Here is a 15,003-nt window from a genome sequence, read left to right as displayed (position 1 = left end):
AATCTGGCAGATGTGCCGTTCAGGATTCTGCTCAGTCAGCACTGGTGCTGCCGTACATTCCTGATGATCAATAACGAGGTCCCCCTTCCAAACAATATTCTATACCCTCTCCACTTTCATTTCTGCTTCCAAGTATTCAACACAAGGAGCAGATCCATCAATTGAGGAAAGCTTCTGCAATCAATGCTGGGAACTCTTGGGGCTACTCCTTCCTGCCTGTCTAATCTTTTTGTTAAGTCAGTACTACCAGTACACAAGCAATGGAGAAGCCTAGCATATTGTTTGCCAGAAACGATTCTCGGAGTACAACTATGTCAGGATTTGCACGAGTAGTCTGCCGGACAGTTCTCCCAATTTATACACCAGTACGCAGGAGACGATTATCTATCGATACTCTGTCTGAGCCCTTTAGTAATTTTAACATCCAATTTCTTCACAACTTCCGTTACAAGGAGTCTCCAACATATCCATGTATTTTATTAAATTATTTTCTTAACTCTCTTCTGTACCCTCAACAAAGCATCTTTACTGAAGTGTGATGCCCACACCCTCATCTACGCAGAGCTTAGAAATAAAAAGGGCCGCGCATCAGGTCTCCCAACAGCGAGCTGGAAATCGAGCAGATCCTACGGGGTCATGCAGGCGCAGGGCACGACAGGGCTCCACCTCAAATGCCTATCATCCCCAGGAATGCATTCACAATCTCGGCCATCTCATTACTAAGCAGAATTATCATAGAAACATAGAAAATAGGTGCAGGAGTAGGTCATTCGGGCCTTCGAGCCAGCACCGCCATTCAATATGATCATGGCTGATCATCCAGAACCGGTACACTGTTCCTGCTTTCTCCCCATATCCCTTGATTCCATTAGTCCCAAGAGCCATATCTAACTCTCTCTTGAATACATAGTGAATTGGCCTCCACTGCCTTCTGTGGCAGAGAATTCCACAGATTCACAACTCTCTGGCTGAAAAAGTTTTTCCTCATTTCAGTCCTAAATGGCCTACCCCTTATTCTTAAATTGTGACACCTGGTTCTAGATTCCCCCAACATGGGGAACATTTTTCCCGCATCTAGCCTGTCCAATCCCTTAAGAATTAATTCCTGGTATCGGCCCTGAAAGGACTGATGTTCTTTTCCTCTCTTCTCTTTTATTGCAGCAGCTCTTCTGATCAGTTTTCAAATACTCCTTTCTAGATTACTGAAAATCTATTTTCCCCCCGATTTTCCAGTCATTCAATGAAGTTTCTAAAAACTCGACAACATGCCTTTATTGTCTGATGTTGGGGTGGAAGTGGAAGGGAATTCTCACTTGCCTAGACTTGTGTATTGTGGAGTCTCCCACACTGTTTAACGGGATGAATTACAATCCCATTCATTCTGTAAAAAATGGTAATCATTTGATATAAAGAATCTCCAAAAACAGCAATGAGATGAAATACCAGTAGGTTTCTTTGGCTGAGATCAATTATTCTATTACACGAGGTAAAGTGGTACACAAGTGACTGCCAGATACATTCCCACCACCACAAAACACTACTAAAACGTGAATGATTTGAAAATATAAGAGTTATAATTCCCATGTTTTATACATTTGATACACCTACATAACTAGGAAAATGACAAAATCTATTTATGAAAATTTATGAAACCAAATTTATTTGGACTCCCTTAAATATTTCATGATGTATTTTTATTCATGCATGAGAAAATATGGAAACCCCCCCCGAGATGATTTTCAGAAGTTGAACGGATAAATTTGGCTGACACTTGGATAGTGGGGACCCGGCGTGTTCAGAGGTGGCAACGTTGAGGGATATTTTGTCAGGATGCAGGACTAATCTTTCTCAGGGTCAGTATACTTGGCGGTATAACCAGGTCTTAAAGTGCATAGCTGCAGCAATTGAGAAGAGGAGAGCACAAGTGAATTCAGTAGGCAACAGGACTGAGAGTGTAGCAATTCATTTTGTTCACGAAGGAGAAAAAGGGAAAGGAGGGAAGTTTTCAGAAAGGTACGAGTTAGGCCAGTTACGGGCAGCCAATGATTGGGAGATGCGGGTAGATTTAGGAGGAAAGCTTGTTCCGCAGGAAATAATTACTACTAGTTTGAGGCCTGATCTAGTGTTATGTTCAGTTAGTCAGCGGATAGTGTATTTTACAGAACTGACTTGGGAGAAAGTGGATGAGGCTTATGAAAGGAAAAAGCTTAGATATATAGTTGGCAGCAGAAGTTGAGCAGTGAGGATGGAGAGCAAGAGTATGTCAGGTAGAGGTGAGTTGTAGAGGTTTCATAGCGAGATCAAGCACGTCGCTATTGGAGAGCTAGGAATTTGCGGACAGTGTTTGCATCAGGCCGTAAAGCAGATCTCAGAGGCAGCAGAGCAGGACAGTAGGTGGATTTGGTGGAAAGGAAATCGTGTCAGTTGGGGGTAGAAAGAACATATATAACATGCAGTATGTGTATTTCTTTGAAAGTGTAGTCTGTGTAAGCGTATCACGGTTTTATGCAAGGTTGATATTTGTGGTGTTACGAGTTTAATGATGGGCTAGGATAAGTGGAAGATAGGATGCAGGTGTTTAGCATTTGTTATAGTGATTTAATAGTCATCAGTTTCCTTTATTTAGTAGATACTGACAGGTGGTATTGAGGGGGGTTGTTCTGGGACGCCAGAACTAACTGTTGAGCCATCCCGAGGTGTCGTGAGCCAACGATACACCAAAGGAGGTGCCCACTTGATAACCCCAATGATATACTTGTACTTACACGATCAGTTTTTTTAATGAGCTTGTTAACATGAAAATAGCTGTTTATTACATTTAGAGTTAGTGATTGTCTTTATCATAAGTTGGTACAAGTTTAGATAGTACTTTGGCGTTGGGCTTGATTTTCTTAGTTGAGCGCTTATCCTGGTGTTATAGCACAATTACTTTGTGTTTTAATTGTAATTTGGCTACATTAATTTATCCAGTCAGAAATGGAGGACCTAGAGAATTGCTCTACCACCTCCGCTCTGATACTGACCTGTGAGAAGACCCAACACTGCTGGCACCTGATCCAGCAGCAGTTTTCGGAGTTCCTCCTTCCGTGCCACACTGAGGTCCTCCCGTGGGTACGCCAACTCCTCCGAGGTAGTCTTCAACATGATTAGACCCAAAGGCGTGGTGGAAGGAGCCTGGATTAACTGAAGTGGGAAGACATTTTAATTTATGGCAGAATAAGATAAACAGGCAATAGAGGCTAGAACATCAAAGATTACCGGATCTAAATGATGTACATTACTAATTCATCTCAATAGAATACAAAGCTCACTTGACAAAATACCACACCTTCTTGCAAATCAAAGTGTCTTGGAAACAACCTAATGTTAACTTTATCAGCTGCAAACTAAAAGTTCCCGACAACAGGCAATAAGGATGTGGCTAACCATGATAGGAAACGCTAAAGTGTCAACTGGAATAATGAACTTAAACTACAACTAGCTACTAAGACCATTATTTTTTGAAATCCTGTGCGGAGAAAATAACTATTTTGAATCAGAAACGCTACAGCCCCCTGACCCCCTGTCCCTTATTGACATATTGCTTTTCTAACTTGACTTTCTATAACTCAAGGTTTCTTAGGAAGATAATAATTATGTATTAGCAGAACTGCCTGCAACACATTGGCAGGTAATTGGCAGTTTTACCTGTCAGTTCAAATAATAAAGTTAGAAGTAACAACACCCAGATTTGTTTTTGAAAATATATCATCATATATCATATCATATATATACAGCCGGAAACAGGCCTTTTCGGCCCACCAAGTCCGTGCCGCCCAGCGATCCCCGTACATTAACACTATCCTACACCCACTAGGGACAATTTTTACATTTACCCAGCCAATTAACCTACATACCTGTACGTCTTTGGAGTGTGGGAGGAAACCGAAGATCTCGGAGAAAACCCACGCAGGTCACGGGGAGAACGTACAAACTCCTTACAGTGCAGCACCCGTAGTCAGGATCGAACCTGAGTCTCCGGCGCTGCATTCGCTGTAAAGCAGCAACTCTACCGCTGCGCTACCGTGCCGCCCAATGTCTAACTTCCATTTCAAGAAGAAAAGTGGGTTTTTATGTATGGTTAGTATAAATGGAGACTGATGGTGGGTGCAGATTCCCTGGGCCAAAGGGCCAGTTTCAGTTCTATGTCTATGAGTCTACACGAAAAAATACAAAAAAGGATCAATTCTGCAGTTCAGATATCTCTTCAGATGCCATCTTGATGGCCACGTTCAGTTTTGAACATCTGCTTCAGGGAGGATGCCATTAAACTGTAAAGGAAGCAAGAAAGATTTACAAGGAGGTCACTGGGGTTGATCTGGAAGGGGGAGGGGTGGGTGTCCGAATAGGCTATGCGCATAGGAAGCTTTCCCCCAGGGTAGGGGGATCTAAAACTAGAAGATACAAATTCAAGGTGAGAGGGGAATATTTAAAAAGAACCCAAGTGGCATCCTTTTCACACAGAGGGTGGTGGGTATATGGATGGGTCTCCAGAGGAAGTAGTTGAGGTAGGTACTATAACAACATTTAAAAGTCACGCAAACTAGTACATGGATAGGAAAGCTTTAGAGGGACATGGGCCAAGCACAGGTGAATAGGACTAACTCATTTAGGCAATTTGCTTGGACAAAGTAGGGCGAAGGGCCTGTTTCACTGCAGTATAACTATGACTTTATCCAGACCTGAAGGAGACACTGATTTTGGATACATTATAGGGCAAATTCAGCAGAACGATACTAAGGTTAAATTACGAGGACAAGCTGCACACACTTAACTTCCCATCACTTGAACTTGAAGGTTGCAAGACAATTTAATTAAAGTTTTAAATAGTCAATCAATTCCATAGAGTGTAGAAGATATTTCCTCTTGTATGGAAATTTAGAATATGGAGACATTCCTTTGGCGAGGTCATTTAGGAGAGAAACAAGGAAGCAGTTTCTCATAATAAATTACCCACACACAAAATAATGATTGCCTTTTTGACCAGTAATTACAGGTGCAGGCATATCGAGGGAGCGCGTTTCATTTCTCCCCTTTACCTGCAACGTGCTGGAGAAGAAGTCATGGTAAAACATTGGCCAGTCCTGCCGACCGATATCCACAATTACTTTGCATAACTTGTTGCGGATGAAGTATGGCATTGTCTTGTGGTGTGCCAACAGAAGCTTAGGTAGGCAGCTTCGAATCTCCATCTTGTCCTGAGAAGGAACTCCCAGCCACATCTTATTAATCAGGTTCTGGATGGGAAAGAGCAATGGGATTTTCAAATATAAAATTTATACAAACCTCTAACCTACGTAAAATATGTATAAATAACTTATGTGCCATGACCTTACATGAAAATATGCAAACATCACAAGGTGCTACTACAGAGTAGCATTACTAGCAACTTCATTATCCGCTGTCCCATTTAAGGATGCTTTTATAGACAATAAACAATAGGTGCCATCAGGAGTAGGCCATTCAGCCCTTCGAGCCATTCAATGTGATCATGGCTGATCATCCACAATCAGTACCCCGTTTCTGCCCTCTCCCCATACCCCCTGACCCCGCTATCATTAAGAGCTCTATCTAACTCTCTTGAAAGCATCCAGAGAATTGTATAGTGCTGTGGAACATTTTGTGCATTAAATGCACTATTGGTACTGGTGTAACTGAAATGACCTTGTACACCTTTATCCATAGTACTGTAAAATAAAATGAATCCGCCATTTTATACCAAATGATTTGTTATTATCTACACCAGAGACATCATCTATTTCAGAAGATCTCTTTCCCCCTTCTTTCACAATCCCCAGGCCCCATTTTGTAACTCGCACATAATTTTTTCCTTTTGCAACGTAACTAATCAATAATCAGGCCCAGGTTACCCAATGACCTTACACTTCAACAGATTTCCTTTGGAGAGAAAGGGCTATTGCACATCTCTGTGGTGTATGGCCAACAGTCTAAACTCACCTCAAACACAGTCAAGTTGTACATCATGACGTACTCATTGCGAGTGTTGGATAAGAAGTAAATACAATGCTGCCATGCTCCAATCTGTTGTGCAAAATTATTCAACAACTCTTCTGTAGGATAAAGAATATTCACAGTGAGGCAAGCATTTGACACAAGACAAAGAGATATGACACATCCCCATCACAATAGCCCAGCCAGTAGTTTTGAAGCAGATTAACCAATGAACAGGTAGGCAAATGCAAATAGTGTGTAAAACCTAGAAAGACAGAATGGGAAAGAAGTTTAGATGAAGACAAAGTCTGGTGAATACACTGTTAACAAAGAGAATTAACATACAGGAATGCAGTCACTGGAGACTATGGTGGTTACATGGGTGAACATCAATGAGCAACAACACCACCTTCCAAGATAATATTGGAGAATGTATTCCGAGCCTTACTGCTCTACCATTCCTCTCTATTATCTATTCTATTTTCATGGATCATTTTCCTCCATCCCAGATTCATAAGGTTTCCAAATATTTCCTCCAGTCGAAGCGTCTTACAATTTAGTAAACTCACAATGTCATTTCATACTATAATTCATTACTATCTTGAGGGCCATTAAGCCCATTGAGTCTATGTCTGTTCTCAGCCAATCCTATTCCCCGAATATATCCCTGCTGACTATTTTTTATATGCCAATCAACTCCATCCTGATTCTCCCAGCATCCACCTACATGAGGGGTAATTTACAGTCCTTGAGATGTGGGAGGAAACTAGAGCACCAGGAGAAAGAAATACAATCATAGTTATCATGGGTGACTTTAATCTACATATAGATTGGGCCAACCATATTGGAAGCAGCGTTGAGGAGGATTTCCTGGAATGTATACAGGATGGTTTTTTAAACCAATATGTAGAAGAACCGACTAGAGGACAGGCCATCCTAGACTGGGTATTGTGTAATGAGGAAGGATTAGTTAGCGATCTTTTGTGCAAAGCCCCTTGGGCAACAGTGGCCACAATATGGTGGGATTCTGCATTAGGATGGAAAGTGACACGGTTAATTCAGAGACTAGGATGCTGAACTTAAAGAAAGGAGACTTTGAAGGTATGAGATGGGAAAATTGGCTAGGATAGACGGACAAATTGTACTTAAAGGGTTGACGGTGGAGATGCAATGGCAAAGATTTAAACACCGCATGGATGAAATGCAAAAAGGGGGGAGGGGGAGGGGAGTAGAGGGTGCTACACCAAAACAGGAGAGGTTTAGGCCCAATGGGTCCACTTGGTCTAGTATATATTAACGATTTAGACGAGGGAATTAAATGTAATATCTCCAAATTTGTGGTCGACACAAAGCTGGGTGGCAGTGTGAGCTGCAATGAGGATGCTATGAGACTGCAGGGTGACTTGGATAGGTTGGATGAGTGGGCAGATGAAGGATAATGTGGATTAATGTGAGGTTATCCACTTTGGTGGCAAGAATAGGAAGGCAGATTATCTGAATGGTGTCAGATTAAGAAAAGGGGAGGTGCAACGGGACCTGGGTGTGCTTGTACATCAGTCACTAAAAGTAAGCACGCAGGTACAGCAGACAGTGAAGAAAGCTAATGGCATGTTGGCCTTCATTGCGAGAGGATTTGAGTTTCGGAGCAAGGAGGTCCTACTGCAGTTGTACAGGGACCTGGTGAAACTGCACCTGGAGTATTGTGTGCAATTTTGGTCTCCTAATTTGAGGAAGGACATTATTGCTATTGAGGGAGTGCAGTGTAGGTTCATCAAGTTAATTCCCAGGAAGGCAGGACTGACATATGATGAAAGAATGGGTCGGCTGGGCTTGTATTCACTGGAATTTAGAAGTATGAGAGGGGATCTTATAGAAACATATAAAATTCTTAAAGGATTGGACAGGGTAGATGCCGGAAAAATGTTCTCGATGTTGGGGGTGTCCAGAACCAGGGGTGACAGTTTAAGAATAAGGGGTAGGCCATTTAGGACTGAGACGAGGAAAAACTTCTTCACCCAGAGAATTGTGAATCTGTGGAATTCTCCGCCACAGAAGGCAGTGGAGGCCAATTCTCTGAATGTTTTCAAGAGAGTGTTAGATTTTGCTCTTGGGGCTAAAGGAATCAAAGGATGTGGGGAGAAAGCAGGAATGGGGTATTGATTTTAGGTGATCAGCTATGATCATGTTGAATGGCATACTCCTGCACCTATTTTTCTAAATTTCTGTTTCTATAGGGAGAACATGCAAACTCCACAGAGACAGCATCCGAAGCCAGGGATGAACCTAGATTGCTGGAACTACCTGCTGCACCACCCTGTTACCTAGTTTCCTCAAACGTAATTAACAAGACACAAACTGCAGACATAAGAAATCTGAAACAAAAACAGAAATGTTGTCAGCACTCAGCAGGTCAGGCAGCATCTGTAGAGAGGGAAACACAGTTAAACATTTCAGAGCAATGATCTTTCATCAGAACCAGAAAATGTAGATCATGATTTTAAACCCATTTTTCTTGGCCGTCTTCTTTCTGTCATTTAATCATAGATCATCCACCCCGTTCTTTTCTCTCCTTTTTCTATCGCAACCAGTTTATTGCTGACATAGTTGATGAAAGATTACTGACCCGGAACAATAACTGTACATCAGATGCTGCCCCACCTCCTGAACTTTCCACACACCAAGGCATGTTTTCTGTTCACAACAAGCACTTGTTAGTATCACAGCAGCTGCCAGACAGGAAAGACATCATCATCCAAAACAGGCTGATAGTGTAGGTTTCTTTATATACGAAGTAACCCGTCAGATTATCAGAACTCCCGAAGAATGTGACATGAGCTAGAATCATCTGACATCTCCAGGCACTTACCGATTTCCCTTTTCCGTTCATTTGTCGTGCAGCTGTGGAAAAATTCAGTCATAAGACTCTCCAGCGCACGCAGAGAAGCCTCTTCAGATGCCTGGGGAAAACAAACAGTAAGTGCATGGAGCTATCTAGAGTGCAAGCTGAGTTATTGAGAATTATTCAAAAAACCTCCCAATGTACATTATGTAGGACAATGCATATCTCTTAAACAGTGCCTGAAACAAAGATGGATGGTGCTTATTGGCAAGTTCAGATGAGTTTGGAAGATTTAAACTAGAAAATAGAGATTAGGCAACACCATCCTCCACATGGTGAAGTGTGTTCCTGAGAGCTGTTCATAATCTAAACAGGTTGCAAATTGGAAATGCAGTCATCCGGTTATAGATTTAAAAACATAGCCCAACCAAGGGTAACCAGGGTGTTAACGCAATCATTCAGATATTACTATGAACCAAATTCCCACATGGCAGAAGATGCTAGCAGCCCCGCAGTAGCCAGCAAATCCACTCTGTCCCTCTCCCAAACACCTCTTCCCATGTACACAAGTCAGAAGATATGTAATCTGAGGATGACCTGCAGTTGACTTAAGAATTTGAGGCGTGACAAAATATGGAGGCAGGGTCTTTTGGAATTTTGGAACACTTGGAATACAAGTGAAATGAGCAAATAGTTACAACCGTTTGAGATAATCATCAAGATTTATGGCATCTTGACAGGTACATAATTGAGCAAGGCATAGAGAAATATGGAATTAATGCACGCGTGAGATTAGTATAGACAGGTATGATGGGCAGCATAGACATGGTGGCTGAAGGGCCTGTTTCTGTGCTGTGCAACTTGACGATTCTAAAATTTCTGCAAGAATTGCAACCTATATTATTGATCCTGACCATATCCAAAAGCTGAAAAGCTTTATCAGAAAGCTGGGGTCATTCATCTACCATCAACAATGCCCCAATTTTACTCACAACTCTCTATATGGTCTGGAGTAGCAGCATATTGGAAAACTATCTATTGCGCAAACAGACTGCACAATTTGCTAAGATTTCACTTTAATTCTGAGGACTGGATCAATGTCACAGCTCATGCCAAGGCGCTCAGTCGACATGGTATTGAGCAGGTAACATTTAGTTAAAAGCACACATGGATAAACTCATAGTTAAAATGTATGAAGGATAAGCAATCCCCAAAGTATTTTCCTTCATTTACTCATCCACTCACCACCTTTACACATCCATGCAGATTTAATATTTTTTTATGCCAACTAGAGAATGCACCGAAAAGTTTTAAATGAGAACCCTGGTTTCTTGTGGAATCAGAGTAAAAAACAAATCAAGAGGAATAGCCACCATCTTCAATTGAAATAAAAAAAAACATTCTGGAGAGACAAACCACAAAACAGTGGGCATACCACAACACGCCTGGATAAATCTGCCTTTCAGCAGAAGACTTCAGTGTGAATGTGGCCTCACTGACACTGGCTGGGGAAAGGGGGGCAGCAGAAACAAGGAGAGAGAGAAGGGAAGTGACGACCTCCTCACAATTCAAACTATATCAAGAGAAGAATCACACAAATCATACTAATGTTCAAGCCACTTACAATGTGCCATACGAATGAATGCATTCCAGCTTTTGATTAGGTCAGGCACTTTGAAAAACTCGAACACTTAACCCATTGCCAGAAAGAAGTCTGAAATGAAACTATTTTTTCAATTGAGGTTTAACACCTCATTTCCTCTTCACATCAAAAGGGGAGCAAATTTCCCTTCTTACTTGAATGCTAGAGTGCATTGCAAAAGTGGGAAGAGATTTGGGGCGAGGCTGAATACCACCATGCAGTCATCAGAAAACCTTTCACTGGCACACACTGTTCCTACTCATTTGGCATGGCAATGCAACTAAACGCAAACAGCCCATGTTAGTGTTGTCTAAACCAGGGGTCTCCAAACTATGGCCCATGGGCCACATTCAGCACACCAAGAGATTTTATCCGGCCGGCCAAGAGATTTTATCCGGCCGGCCAAGAGATTTTATCCGGCCGGCCAAGAGATTTTATCCGGCCGGCCAAGAGATTTTATCCGGCCGGCCAAGAGATTTTATCCGGCCGGCCAAGAGATTTTATCCGGCCGGCCAAGAGATTTTATCCGGCCGGCCAAGAGATTTTATCCGGCCGGCCAAGAGATTTTAACACGTTCCGTGCTGCAGCTCAGCTTCCCCCATCAGCATATCTCCGGCTCCCTCCCGGCGCTCCGAGTGTCCCGACACCTCTCCCCGTTCCTCCAGACTCGGCGCCCCTGCTACGTGCCTCGCTTCTTGCAGCTCTTCAGCTGCTCCTGCTGGCCCTCCAGCCCTTCTCCCCACTCGCCCTCTCCATCAGCCAGGCTCCGTTTCCACTTGGCCCGTGCTCAACACCTTGAGGCTGGGGCCGCCGAGCAGAGCAGTGCCCTTGCCCAGCACCCGGCCCAGCTCTCGCTGCTGCTCGGCCTCCTCTTACTCCTCCTCGTCGGGCTCGACACTCCGTTCCTCCTCCTCTTCCACCGCCTCCTCTTCCAAGGCGGACGAGCACGGCTCCCTGGGCCTTTCGCCCTCAGGCCCCGGTGGGTCGCCGACCTCCAGCGCTCTCTGCTTCTGCCCCTGCAGACCCTCCAGGCCCCTCGGCTCAGGATCTTCCCGCTGCTCCTCTCCCAGCTCGCTCAACCCCGTCCTTTCCTCCTTCTCCAACTCCTTCTTCTCCCCCCGGTTGGCATCCCTCTGCTTCTCGGCCTTGCTCTCCTGCCTCCCTTCCCGGCTGCGTTTCCCCTTCTCCCGCTGGCTTTGCAGCCCTTCTCCCAGTTCCTCTTCCTCCGCTGGATCCTCCAGCTTCTTCCCCATTTTTTACAGCACAAAATTTGACCATTTTGGCGTTTTTGTCAAGGTAAGAACGTACATGTTCCATGTGTTACTAGTGTATGCTGGAAGCTGCCATGTACTCCAGGTGGCTTGAATTTCTTCCATTTGTTTCACTTAAGTTTTTTTTTTAGTTCATTACATTTATAAAACTGACATTTCTTTATTTTTTCCTACGGCCTGCAAAAATGTGCCAAATATATAATGTGGCCCTTATGCTGAAAAGTCTGGAGGCCCCTGGTCTAACCCATCCCTTAAACACAAACCAGAGAAGCCTCACAGAACAAGATTTGGCTAGATTACAGAATCACATGCATCTGGCTTCTGCAAAGTTTACTCAACATTTCTGGGATCTTGCTCACATTAACTATTAAATTAGTTCCAAGGGTGAAGATGACAACAGAACACCATTAGATTAATAGGAGTTTAGCAATAGATATGAGCCACCTAGTTGAACAGTGCTTGGCAGGGGAGCATTTCCAAGCTTAGGGACTGCACACCACGAACAGCATCGAAGCACAACTGCACTACGCTGGTATCATCATCACATGGTGCAAGGCCTGGTTTGTGAGGCCTCAGCTCCCTGTTCTGAATTACAGAACTCAATATTGGAGCTTTTGGCCGTCAAGCCCTCTGAAACTATAAATGTTTGCAGATGCAAGGAACTGCAGATGCTGGTTTACAAAGAAAGACACTACTGGAGTGACTCAGCAGGTCAGGCAGCATCTCTAGAGAACATGGACAGGCGACGTTTCGGATAGGAAAATTCCTCAGATTCAAGTCACCTATCCATATCCAAATGTTGCCTGAGCCACTAAGTTACTCCAGCACCTGGTGTCTAGTATCAAAAATAGTGAGCTCAAGACAATTGGATTCTCAACCAGGTTTTGGCACTTCATTGGCGTAAATGATACTTGCTACACAGCTGGGCAACTTGATTGCTGCCTATAATCTCGCGGTACCGGTACAGATGCTTCATTTACTGAAGAAATGTAAATATAACTGAACATATAGAATTATCAAACAACCGTATTAAAGAAGGCACATGATATGCTTGTCTTCATTGGACGGGGCACTGAGTATACTGGTATTTAAGAGACTTTTGGACAGGCATGTGGATATGCAGGGAATCTGGAGTATGTGCAGGCAGAAAATAGTTGGTCTTGGCATCATATTTGGCACAGGTATTGTAGGACGAAGGGCCAGTTCCAGTGCTGTACTGTTCTATATTCTAACCAGTTTGGACCCGACAGTAGGGAAAGATCACTGAATTTGCAGGTGAAGATGGCTCGACTTACGACCCTGCCCTGGTGGTTCTTATGTACTTTAGGAAAGCAAATCTTACTTAAGCTGGAAGTGTTGTAGAACAGTGACCTAGGGCTACAAGAGCAGGTTAGAGACTGGACACTGCAAACAAAGGCCCATTCCAACTTACAAATGAATAAGACAAATCAAGAATGTAACTGAATAGTATTTGGGCTGAAGGTACCACTTTCATGCTATATAATAAATGAGTCCCACCAATATCAAATACTCATCATCCAGGTTAAAGCTGCAGGCAATCGTGCAGCCAAAACATTCTCTTCGCCAGTGACACTGCAGCTGCAATGAAGCAACTCACCAAGGCTCCTCTAACAACAAAGTTTTAAACCAGTAATCTCCATTACTTGGAAGAGCATAATAGAATAACATAGGAATGGCAAGTGCTCAACTACATGTACTGTAGATAAATTTGGAACTATAATAATTGTTGCTAATTTCTGTAACTCCTGAGCCAACAGCAGTCTGTGCTGAAGGTTCTACCAAGTACTGCAGCCGTTTGTGGTGGTGGCATACTAACATTCTCCAGGGCAATAAATGCTGGCCTTACCCCAAAATACCACAGTTAAAATGTAGTTTAATTGCAATACAGATGAAAAGAAAAATACTTTACATTAGGAGTCAAGAAAATTTAATGTGCCAGGACAAAAGAATAGTGAGCCATGTTAAGATTCTCAAGCATGGACATATTTACAACACTCAAACCCTCCTTTCTTCCCCCAAAGCTGTTTATAACATTCTGCAACTTCTGCATATCAAGTGTTATTTACAAACTAGGCAGTTGCATTTCACAACCATTGGACATTTCTCAGCCATCAGGCATTTGAGAAGCTGGGCTAATTTCATGCAGAGTGAAATGATCACAGTGTGGTCTGTGCGAATTACACATGAAATAGGAAGCGAACACTCCAGTCTGAAAAACTGCAGTTATAACCACCTCAAATTCTCCACTCCCCTGACTCACTCTAACCTCTCCCCTCCTGAACGTGCAGCCCTCCACTCACTCTGCAACAACCCTGACTTAGTAATCAAACCCACTGACAAGGGAGGTGCTGTGGTAGACTGGCGTGTTGACCTCTACCGGACCGAGGCCAGACGACAACTCTCAGACACCTCCTCCTACTTATCCTTGGACTATGACCCCACCGACAAACACCAGACCTTAATCACCAACACCATCACGGACCTCACCATTTCCGGCGCTCTACCCTCTAATGCCTCCAAACTTATAGTTCCCCAGCCCCGCACGGCCCGATTTTACCTTCTTCCCAAAATCTATAAACAGAACTGTCCCGGCAGACCCATTGTTTCTGCCTGTTCATGTCCCACCGAACTTATTTCCACCTACCTTGACTCCATCCTATCCCCCCTGGTCAAATCCCTCCCCACCTACGTCCAAGACACCTCACGTGCTCTCCCTCTCCTCGATAACATCCGGTTTCCAGGCCCCCACTCCCTCATCTTTACCATGGATGTCCAGTCACTCTACACTTCCATCCCCCACAAGGATGGTCTTGAAGCCCTCCGTTTCTTCCTCGACTATAATCCCCATCTACTAACACTCTCCTCCGCCTAGCAGAGCTGGTTCTTACCCTTAACAACGTCTCCTTTGACTCCTCCCACTTCCTCCAAACCAGAGGCGTGGCTATGGGCATGCCCTAGCTATGCCTGCCTCTTTGTCGGGTACGTCGAACAATCCCTGTTTCCGGACGTACACTGGCCCCATCCCCAAACCCTACCTCCGCTACATCGACGACTGCATTGGTGCTACCTCTTATACCCATGCAGAACTCACTGACTTCATACACTTCACTTCCAATTTCCATCCTGCTCTTAAATATACTTGGACTATCTCCAACATCTCCCTACCATTTCTGGACCTCACCATCTCCATCACAGGAGACAGACGAGTGACCTACATCTACTATGAACCCACTGACTCG

At 43.7% G+C, this 15,003-nt stretch overlaps 1 protein-coding gene across 3 annotated transcripts in view; it reads right to left on the bottom strand.

Moving 5' to 3' along the window:
* xpo6 (exportin 6) overlaps nucleotides 1-15,003 on the bottom strand; it is an 83,832-nt gene that overhangs the window by 50,193 nt on the left and 18,636 nt on the right. For all 3 annotated transcript variants that reach the window (XM_078417970.1, XM_078417969.1, XM_078417971.1), the window contains exons 2-5: nucleotides 8,858-8,948; nucleotides 5,998-6,110; nucleotides 5,079-5,276; nucleotides 3,024-3,183 (exon numbers count right to left, since the gene is read on the bottom strand). In XM_078417970.1, coding sequence (XP_078274096.1) covers nucleotides 3,024-3,183; nucleotides 5,079-5,276; nucleotides 5,998-6,110; nucleotides 8,858-8,948 — 562 coding nt within the window. The remainder of the gene's footprint in view (nucleotides 1-3,023; nucleotides 3,184-5,078; nucleotides 5,277-5,997; nucleotides 6,111-8,857; nucleotides 8,949-15,003) is intronic.

The sequence above is a fragment of the Rhinoraja longicauda genome, chromosome 21, assembly GCF_053455715.1.
Source record: "Rhinoraja longicauda isolate Sanriku21f chromosome 21, sRhiLon1.1, whole genome shotgun sequence".
NCBI lineage: Eukaryota > Metazoa > Chordata > Chondrichthyes > Rajiformes > Arhynchobatidae > Rhinoraja > Rhinoraja longicauda.
Note: the sequence above shows the minus strand (reverse complement) of the source record. Positions and strands in the feature narration are given on the sequence as shown.